Here is an 11,230-nt window from a genome sequence, read left to right as displayed (position 1 = left end):
GGTAAAAGACCTGTAGGTGGAAAACTACAGGACACTGAAAAAAGAGATAGAGGAAGACATAAACAGATGTGTAGGGTCCCAGGACCCCCGGTGTATCCGACGGAAGAGGCGACGGCCCCAAGTCAAGCGCGGAGACCAGAACTTGATGCAAAAGCAAGAGGTTTCTTTTATTACAAGCGCGGCGCAGGGACTCGCAGTCAGATAGGCAGCAACCCGAGGGAAGTGCTGGCTGACTGGAGTCCTGAGCAAGGGCAAAGCATGAGCTTATAAAGGCAAAAACCACACGCAGGTGGCCTGGAGAGCAGGAATTTGGTCTAACAATCAACTCATAATTCATTTCTCACAAGGACAGCCTGTGTTTGTAGTCGACTTATTTCCCAAGGACAGCAGGAATCCGGGTTATCAGTTAACTCATAACTTATCTCTTACAAGGACAGGCTTGTTTTCGTAGCTGACTCACTTCCCTGGGGGGGGGGGGGGGGGGCTCGGGTGGTCTGTCTTGCATTAACCGACCCCGGGAGGAGATAACATAACTTTGCTGTGACTAAACCTGAACACCAGGGTTTACGGAGAAGGTCAGCTGGAACACAGGAGGAGGGGGAGTGGAGGTTTCAGCGGCCTTGGTCCTTTCAATGGAAGAACATGCTGTGTTCATGGATTGGTAGAATCAACATCATCAAAATGTCCATACTACCCAAAGCAATCTATAGATTCAATGCACTCCCCATTAAAATACCAATGGTATATTTCACAGACCTAGAGCAAACTCTCCAAAAATTCATCTGGAATAAAAAAAAGACCCCGAATAGCTGCAGCGATCCTGAGAAAGAAGAACAAGGTAGGTGGGATCTCAATACCAGATATCAAGCTGTTCTCAAAGCCACTGTTCTCAAAACTGCCCGGTACTGGCTCAAGAACAGACATATAGATCAATGGAATAGAAGAGAGAGCCCAGAAATTGACCCGAACCACTATGCTCAATTAATATTCGACAAAGGAGGCATGAATATACAATGGAGTCAAGACAGTCCCTTCAATAAATAGTGTTGGGAAAATTGGACAGATACATGTAAAGAAGTGGGCTAAGTTTATGACTTTATCCTAAAGCATGTCCCAAAATTCACACAAGAAGTAATTTTGATAGAAAACCCAAGTTTTAATTAAAAATTGTAAATTTTTTACTGATTCACAAAGCATACAGTATAGGGTTATGTAGGGAATAGCATATCGGGTAAATGGCCTCCACGGCTTTGCTGGCACATATGCACTCTTTTGTTGAAATTTTCCATGACTGTTTTGCATAAATGTGGCTGAATTTCGGTGAGGCTCATTTTCATCTTGATGGCTTGGTTAATCGACAAAATTGTCGCATTTGGGGTTCAGAAAATCCACGAGTGATTGTTGAGAAACAAATGCATCCACAACGTGTTACTGTTTGTTGCGGATTTTTGGCTGGAGGCATCATCGGACCATTCTTCTTTGAAAATGCAGCTGCTCAGGCAATAACAGTTAATGGTGTTCGCTATCGCGACATGATAATCCAGTTTTTATGTATGCTATTCCACACATAACCGTATATGGTATTCTTTATGAATCAATAAATAATTTACAATTTTAATTATAAACCTGTGTTTTCTATCAAAATTACTTCTTGAGTGAATTTTGAGACACCCTTTAGAGCAAAGTTAGCAATCTTAAATGAGGGATGGCCTTTGTAATTTTAGAGTGAGTAATCTGTAAATAAATTGATGGCAGAAAATAAAAGCTGGGGATGTATTCTTGCTTAAAGTGGGAGAGGGGGTGGAATCTAGGCAGGAAAACAGAAAGTGCAAAAAAGTTACAAGGCAATATAGGAGCTAATATCTGTACATTTTGATATCTGTTATGCCTTGTGTTCCCTCCTCCCACTTGCAGAGAAGTATCCAGAGCTCCATTGTAAATATATATATTAAGGGTGGCGGTTTTTAAAAGGAATTTCAAAACAGAAGTTATAAATCCTTTGTCTAAGTGGTAAATATATATATTTACAATGGAGCTCTGGATACTTCTCTGCAAGTGTGTGTAATATATATATATTACACACACCTGATAAACTAGAAGGTGGGATGAAGAAAAGAACTACAAATCAAGTGGCTAAAAACTAAAAGCCAATATGATTCTTAGATGGATTTTTATAGTACTATTTTGTTTCATCTTCACATGAGAGACTCAGATTAAAAAGTAACTTAACCCTCCAAATCTCTGTTCCCCACCAAGTTAATAATATGAATTCCCAAAATGGAAGTTTATTAAATATATTTTATTGATTTTTTTACAGAGAGGAAGGGAGAGAGATAGAGAGTTAGAAACATCGATCGGCTGCCTCCTGCACATCTCCTACTAGGGATGAGACCGCAACCAAGGTACATGCCGCCCTTGACCAGAATCGAACCTAGGACCTTTCAGTCCGCAGGCCGACGCTCTATCCACTGAGCCAAACCGGTTTCGGCCTCAAAATGGAAGTTTAAATGAGAAGATTAGACATGGAATCGTGCTCAATGATTGTATTTCCAAACTCAAAGAAGAAACATGACAACTGTCTTTCCTAAGTAAAACTTCAGGTGTAACTTTTTACAAAAGATCATGACTCCATGCTTCTTCTAAAATCTTGAAATGATTTGTCTTTCCAACTGGACTGCAACCGGGCTAAGGGACTGAATGTCTTTACCATCCATCTACTACTGTGCAAAAAAGGAATCGTACATTTAGCTTCAGTGTCACAGATTTATACTCTCCCCCTCCCCGCTCATTGTTCTGCCCCTGTTACCTAGCAACAGGTTACCTCAGCAGGAGAACACCAAGCCTAGAACAAAGCAGTTGTTCCCTGGCTTCATTCGCGTGGCCGAGCTGCTGTAAGGCAGACGCGGAAGATATCGCTCCAGACCGAGTTGGCTCGTGTGGGCGTGCGGCCGGTTTTCTCCATCCTCTCTGGCTTTCCTGATCGAATTTCTCCATGGCTTGTATTGAGAATGTGTAAGTACAAAACTGAGTACAACTGAATTGTTTTCCTGTGTAAGTGGGACGTGGGCAGTGGGTCGGAGGTGGTGTGGGAGGGGATCCCAAATACTTGTAGGTTATAAACTCAGGTAGTAAGAATAGTGAATTTAAGGGTGGCGGTTTTTAAAAGGAATTTCAAAACAGAAGTTATAAATCCTTTGTCTGAATGGTGGGGTTTAAAAACGAGGAAATTCATACTCTAGGGTGCGGTATGGGTGGAATGAAATCAAATTTTAATAAAATTCCGTGTGACTGTTGAATGATGCTGCATAAAGAGGAACAAACCACAGTGTTTTAACATAACTAACCTTTCTTCAGCTTCTGTGGAGAGAAAACCTGTTTCCCTCGCAAGTGTCCTGAGCATGCCTGCCAGAATCTGAATGCTAGGTTTAGTGGATCATTGATCCTACTGGGACTGTAAGAGCTGGTGTTTTCTGTGGCATACCTTACACTGTAGCCCTTAAAGAAGCTATCTGGGTCTTCTAGTCTTCCTTGCTGCCTTGAGGAGGTGGGGAAAGGGGGGATGGGGTGGAGCCACAGGTTAGTTAAAAGGGTAATCACAGAGCCTGGTGCCAAAGAGGTCGAGTTGTAAAAGTGTTTTCTGACTACACATGGGAAGAGATAGAACTCTCTCCTTTTCCCTGGTGTATTCAGCGAGTTCAATCAATCACCTATTTCAAGATTTCCTGATTGCTGCATTTTCATTTTTATCAATTTATTTATTTCTATCTTTGCAAGCCTTGAAGAACATGCTTCTTCACTCATAGCAATGACTGTAGATGAAAATGTGAAACCAAGACCAGACCCCAACAAACTCCTCCAGCGTTCGAGTACCATGCTGAAGGAAGAGGCGGAATCCTGGGGCAAACCTCGTAGACCTTTGAGACCTCCCCTCTATGTGCCACCAGAACTGACAAGAGGGCAACTGGAGGGCCCCAGGGAGAGAAGAGGATCCTGCATTCCTGTCGACACTTCGAGAGCTCTCCAACACCCATACTGGTCACCACCTGCTGCTGCGAAAGGGTCCCTAGCAACAGCAGAAGTAAATAGCTCTGTGAGGTTGGCAGGCTGGGGCCAGATGGGACATGATCCTATTAATGTGTCCCAAAAATTCCCTGGCCGCTCTCCCTCAGTGATGATAGAGGGGACAAGGATCAGCAATGAGGGCGCTGAGAGTGGTGTTAATAAGGCAAAGTTCCATTCGGTTTTGCAACAAGGTCAAGGGTTCTTTCCCCTCAGGAGCCCACTAACAAAAGATCCTCCACCTATCCCCACTATTAGATCAGGGATAAAGATGGAGGTGCCTCCAGTAAATGTGAAAATGGCTGGCAATGAAAAGATGGCTCAAGCTGCTTTCCCACTGGGAGGCCCAGGGAACCCCATGAATAATTGCCCAAGGCCTACCATCATGCCTGCTAATGTTGCACGTGTAGGTTGGTTCACTAATGGTCCTTGCTTCATGCCACCTGGACCTCCGAGTTCCCACCCATTACTCAATTTACCTTTGTCTTTTTCTCCTCCCCCAATGCTCCGTCCCCCACTGCGTCCCTATTTTGGCAATTTCCCTTCTAGTGAACTGCCATCTACTCCATTCTTAAACAGAGAGAACAAATCATAAAAAAAGAAGGGGAAAGTAAAAAAGTGTAGGGGGAAAAGGTGAAAGCTATTGAAATGTTTTTACATTTGAAAAACCTTCTTATTCTACCTTCTTATTCTCTGTTAAGCAATAATGTGCCTTACATATGTGGATATTCAATAAAGATCCTAAAGATGGAAGTGTTGTGAATCATTTTTATAAACACCACTCTGGTAGTCTAAACCTTGGATTCTGTTTTCTGTTTTAAGGAAATTAAATCAGTAATGTTCCAAAGTTTTCTAAGTAGTTTAGTTGGCTCCCCATCACTGGCGTACAGCTGTGTGACTGTGTAGAGGGCCCATTGGAATCTTTCTAGACTTGGCCAAGCCTAGGGTGGGGAATTCCTACCTACTTAAGATTATGGGGTTTGCTCAGAGTAGGATAGGTGTATTAAGATAAATAAGGTCCATAAAGGTAGACCAAAGTCCAGATAATAGAGAAGAATGCACCAACAGAAAAGTAGCTAGATGAGACTGAGGTGAAAGTAACAGAGCTAACATTTCATAGCTAGAGGCAGAACCAGGCTGACAAGTTACGAAAGAAAATGGGCAGGAGAGATGGAAAGAGCATTGCTGAAACATGAGCTAGTGTTTGCCTCTCAAAACTGATGATTATTAAGTTACACTAGAGGCCCAATGCACGAAATTCATGGGGAGGGGGCACATCCTCTCAGCCCGGCCTGCATCCTCTCGCAATCCAGGACTGCTGGCTCCTAACCGCTCGCCTGCCTGCCTGCCTGATCACCCCAATCACTCTGCCTGCCTGCCTGATCGCCCCTAATCACTCTGCCTGCCTGCCTGATTGCCCCTAACCACTCTGCCTGCCTGATCATCCCTATCCCTAACCCCTCGCCTGCCTGCCTGATAATCCCTAACCACTATGCATGCCTGCCTGATCACCCTTAACCTCCTCTTCCTTGGCCCCTGTCACCAAGGCTTCGTCAGGAAGGACATCTGGAATGACGTCTGGAAGGTCGTTCAGCTGTCCAGTCTAATTAGTATATTATGCTTTTATTATTATAGATGGTATATATAAGGCTGGCTTAAAAAGTCCAGGAACAAGGTAGAACAGAGGTGATCCTTTCACTTGTTCTCTGAACAGAGGGCTAGTATATACTCAGATTTATAAATGCAAGTGAAAATAGCTCACTCATGTGAACTTATTTTCTCTAATGCTGTTACTTATACTCTTCATAATGTGCTTCAGCACCCCATTAAAATGATGGTTCTGGGAGATTATCAAAGTGCCCAGATGGGAGCTTTTAAATATTCAAGAGACAAAAATATGGTATGGGTACAGCAAGCAAGGTGGAAGGATGGCCATTCTGACCACTGCACAACTTAATTCACAAAGTTGCTCTAAAACACAGTGCCCCTGTATATGAGCAACCACTAGATTAGAAATGTCTTTAGAGGACAATTCTTCAAATGAGCATTTTTTCATGCCCAGAGCTAATGATGTAGGTGGTGTAAGATCTTGGTTGAAGGCTGACAAAACCTGCAGATTCAAAAGACAACTAGCCTACAAGCAAAACCATTAATGTGCTTTTAGCACCAATAACTGCTTCTTTGCTGTCCTGGTAGAAAGGACACATGGATCCAGGAAGTTTCTTTCTCTCCATTTGTTTCCTAATAGGTTGTTCTACATTTATAGGTGGTAGTGCGAAGCTTAGAAGGAGCTTTACTAAAATTTCCCTCAGTCTGTGTATGTCCTGAAGCTGGCACAGTTCCATCAATTCACTGTGGTGGGTTGAGCAGAGTATTCAGCAAATCATTTGACAGCTGTTCACTATGAGGTAGCTTAGTCCCAAAGTACCAAGCACTTATTGAATTTTCAGCCTTAATGAACAGAGGAGTTGAGCATGCTTATTGTCATCAAAAATCTCTTTTGAGCCAGATGTTAAACATTTTGACAAGGAATCAAGTTGTTGTATCAATGCAGTGCTGCATCTCTGGAGAGTTGCCAAAAGGTGTGGTAAGTGGCAGCAGAACAAAGATACTTTTTCCTTCTTGAAGGAAGTGCCCTGATAAATGCTCATAAAGACTTTACTCACAATTATAGCAACCATGACAAATTCACTGTAACAAAAAAGTGCCACCAACACAATCTGCTCTTTTTACAACCCTCTGTTCTCTTTCCAAATACTCTGTGTTTATTGTCTATGTCATTTCTAATTACCTAAAATAAACAACAAAGAATAACTATTAGCAAATAGAAGCATTGAAGTTTTATTTATACCTCTGAGGTTCAGGATAAATTTATATATATATATATATATATCTCCTATGTAGAGCTGTGTACCTGTATAACAGTTATCAGTAAATGCAATGATCTAATAAGCTTGAGATCTTATTGTTAAATGCAAGTGAAATGCAAGTATTTTTTATATACTTTTATTGATTTCAGAGTTGAAAGGAGAGAGAGAGAGAGAGAGAGAGAGAGAGAGAGAGAGAGAGAGGAATATCAATGATTAGAAAGAATTGTCGATCAGCTGCTTCTTGCAGGCCCCACACTGGGGACAGAGCCCACAATCTGGGGAATGTGCCCTAACTGGGAATCCAATCAAGACCTCTTCATTCATAGATCAACGCTCAACCATTGAGCCACGAATTTTTTTTATTCGTGGCTTCTGTATGGAAATACTATATAGTTTCGTTATCACAGGTCCTCCAAGACAGCAAAACATCCAGTTTTAAACGGATGATTTTCCTTAAAATTATTTTTTATTCTGATGCAATATGGGTCGATATTAATCCTATGCCACAACATCCTATTCATTTTGAAAAATAATTAAAACAAAATATATCCAACACTCCTGAACATGTATGTTTTCCCTCTTTTCTGTGGCTTAAATAGCTCCTAAACATGAGAGAGAAGGACAAACACCGACCAAGTATTCCTTTCTTTTGAAGGGAATGGGAATGGGCTAAGTATTTCCTATTCTAAGTTTTAATCATTGTTACAAGAAGATTCATGCTGTACTGTTTATTATTTATAGTTCTCAATATATTCCTTGTCATAAGACTACAGCATAGGAATTTTAATGGCCTACATATTCTCTACAAGATAATAATTAACTGTACAACTTTGACATTTTCATGTCCCAAAGTGTGATTCACTAGCCATTTTTATTTTCCACTTTCACAACTTCTGTAGCCCAGTGGAAGAGGCACACATGCAACCAATCAAACTACAGAAGACTGAAAAGGTTAAGGTTCAAAGCAATGAAATTCTTTAAGTTTATAACCTTTCATGAACCAAAAATGACACTAAAATTATACCTCATTCAGTCCAGCCAGAGTTGCTCAGTGGATTTAGCGTCGTCTTATACACCAAGAGGTCACCTGTTTGATTTCAGATCAGGGCCCATGCCTGGTTTGCTGGCTCCATCCACAGTAGTGGGCATGTGGGAAGCAGCAGATTGGTGTTTCTCTTTCTCCCTCTTCCTCTAAGAAATCAATAAGAATATATCTTTAAAAATTATACTTTATTCTTCTGAGAATTATTATAACAAAAACACTAAACAGGACCAAGTAATTTATTTCCACTGGAGTCTTAAGTTTGAGATCATAGTGCTGTCTTCATCTACCATGGTACAAGAGGTTTATTATATGACTATCACTAAATAACTTGGTAGCATAATGAGTGAGGAAGATATCCTTCCATAGCTATTACATTGCACTGTAACAATGGGATTTGATTATCAAATGTTAATAAGAGATGGTGATTTTTAAAGGACTTAAATATAGAACTATATACTAATAAAATGACTCTATTTCAAGATCAATGAGCCAAAGCCAGAGAAAAAAAAGAAATTTTAGGCTGACAAAAAACAGTCATGTCATAGGTTAATTCCATAGCTACCACAAATCCTTGTATGTCTTCTTTGTAATGAGCTAGATTGAATGATATTCCCATAGAAAGAGCAAGTGATGAAACTAAATTAAGTAAAAGAATCCATCTATTTCTCTAGAGTGATATTCATTTTTTTCTTTACTAGTATATAATGGAAATGTATAACATTTATCAAATCAACTCTAAATTTGAAAAGTAAGAGAAACTGTGCTTTACCATGCAATCTTTTTCTTAAGTGTTTGAGCAGGTACTACTCTTGCTAAAGACTAATTAAATATATATGCTTCCTAACCCAACTTGGGGACTTTACTGCCACTCAGAAAGTCATTCTCAATAGCTCAATTTCTCAAAAAAACTATCTGTAATACTTATTTTCAGAATGTGACTCCACCATTGTTTTTTTGAGGATGGACCTGCATCCTACTTTACTTTAGGGAGGTAAAAATGACTGCATTTTTCTCAACTCTGAAAACCTCTGCCCAAGTAGAATAAAATAATATGAATCACACAGATCCATCAATTTACCATAAAGAATTTTGTCCATCTAATAGTGTTTAATCATATAATTCTTTTAAATATATACATGTACAACTGACTTCAAACAACACCCTGATTGTAACAGCTTTGACTTAGAAGCAGAGCAACACATGGTCTACGAAGGTTGATGGTCCGTGTTTGTGCATGTGAGAAAGAGAAAACCAGATGGAGAAAGACAGAGGAGTAAATATAGAGAGGGGCAGGGCTACTGTCAGTTTAGAAGAGAAAAGTGCTTTACAGCAGGAAACAGCTGTAAATTGGGAGTACTGTGGGAAAAGTAACAAATTTGGGTATGGGAGAACATAATCCAGAGAAGACAGAAGAGGTAGTTTGAAAAGAAAGAAGAGTTGTGGATTGAGTGCTTCATGACAGAAAGGGCTTCATGTAGGAGCTGTACATTTGAAAGGGTGGGGATGAGGTGATTAGAGAAACACTATCCAGTCTTCCTAAAACTGAATCTACCTCTGCTGCTTCATTCCTTCCTGTAAATATCATCTGTCCTTAGATAGCAGCCAATCTCATATTCCCTCGGTGAAACTGGAAGCCCTTTCTGATTCAGGTTTCATCATTCCCTCAAACTTTGACTAGCAGATACACCATCACCAAAGTTAACTTTATTAGTGAAGTGGGTATACAATGAATTAAGCTCACAAAAGAACGTTTTCAGTTTTTCAAATATACCAGATCCTGAAGATTTTAAAATTTAAACTTCAATCTTTTTTCCTTAGTGAGGCACACTAATCACTTTTTAATTTTTCCTTTTCACTCCTCCCACTACATCATAATTTTCTGAGGTGGAGCTGCTGGCTTTATTAATCACACTTCATCCAGAAACCAAGTAATCTATTATTTTCCCCACAGGACATATTTATACCTCTTTTAGGTGTAAAATCCTTATACATTGTGTTAATCCTCATTGGTACATAATTCTGTTGGTAATACACTGTACAATAAATGTATCAAAGACGGTGTTTAATGCCCTAACTACAAAGTTGGTTATCCATAAATAGAACAATTTTTGTTCTAGGTTTTCTTTTTAATATGTTTTTAATGATTTCAAAGAAGAAGGGAGAGGAAGAGAGATATAGAAACATCAACGATGAGCGAGAATCATTGATTGGCTGCCTCCTGCATGCCCCCTACTGGGCATGGACCCCGCAACCTGGGCATGTGCCCTTGACCTGAATTGAATCTGAGACCCTTTATTCTGCAGGCCGAGGCTTTATCTATTGAGCCAAACCGGCTAGGGCAGTGGTCGGCAAACTCATTAATCAACAGAGCCAAATATCAACTGTACAACGATTGAAATTTCTTTTGAGAGCCAAATTTTTTAAACTTAAACTATATAGGTAAGTACATTGTTATTAACTTAATTAGAGTACTCCTAAGGCTTAGGAAGAGCCACACTCAAGGGGCCAAAAAGCCGCATGTGGCTCGCGAGCCACAGTTTGCCGACCACGGGGCTAGGGCAATAGAACAATTTTTTTAAAAAATTTGTATTAGTAATAAGTTACATCTGGTGAAAAATAAATTATGATTTATAGTTTAAAAACCTATTAAAGAGTCATAAAAATTATCAGTAAAATTATGGACAATCCCAAATTTAACAGAATGACATGACTTTTAAAAAGCATTTCTTCAGAGTTTATATGAACTTTATCGCTTCAGTGCTAGGTGTTTTCACAAACCAATTACAATCTATATGCATCCCACATTGTCGAAGTTTAGGATTAGTTAACACTTTTAACCTTGCTAGTAAAATGAATCCATGTACATACCACTTCAAAACAGAGCAAACACTTATCCTGTAGGCACTTGCTATGAAGTTAACTTATATGAGGAAAATGTCAATTCTAATGCCTTAATGTCACCCTCTCTATTCAACTTGATGTTGTTATCAGGCTCAATCAACATGATTGGAAAACTGGTAAGATGTCCTTCAATTTTGGGTCTTAGGCTCATCTAACCAAAAAACACCCAAAAAGACAAAAAACAAACAACAAATATAACAAAGTATAAGATATGGAATCCATAGCTGTGAAGATTAAAGTTATTCAAGGTCCAATTACTTAACATATGTTATAAGAATAGTTAGACATTGGATACTATTGAAAATAAAAACCAAGCAAACATCTGTAGAAATGACAAATTTCTATGAGAGCATTA

The 11,230-nt window shown here is 39.7% G+C and overlaps 1 protein-coding gene across 1 annotated transcript; it reads left to right on the top strand.

Annotated features, from left to right (window-relative positions):
- The first annotated feature begins 2,992 nt into the window (after positions 1 to 2,992).
- PRR32 (proline rich 32) lies at positions 2,993 to 4,697 on the top strand. The gene is made up of 2 exons (XM_036304530.1): positions 2,993 to 3,012; positions 3,775 to 4,697. The coding sequence occupies exons 1-2, from the start codon at positions 2,993 to 2,995 to the stop codon at positions 4,652 to 4,654; spliced, it is 900 nt and encodes a 299-aa protein (XP_036160423.1). The 3' UTR covers positions 4,655 to 4,697.
- The last annotated feature ends 6,533 nt before the right edge of the window (positions 4,698 to 11,230 follow it).

The sequence above is a fragment of the Myotis myotis genome, unplaced genomic scaffold (genome assembly GCF_014108235.1).
Source record: "Myotis myotis isolate mMyoMyo1 unplaced genomic scaffold, mMyoMyo1.p scaffold_m19_p_4, whole genome shotgun sequence".
NCBI lineage: Eukaryota > Metazoa > Chordata > Mammalia > Chiroptera > Vespertilionidae > Myotis > Myotis myotis.
The sequence above is the reverse complement of the archived record's forward strand: the minus strand, read 5'-3'. Positions and strand labels throughout refer to the sequence as shown.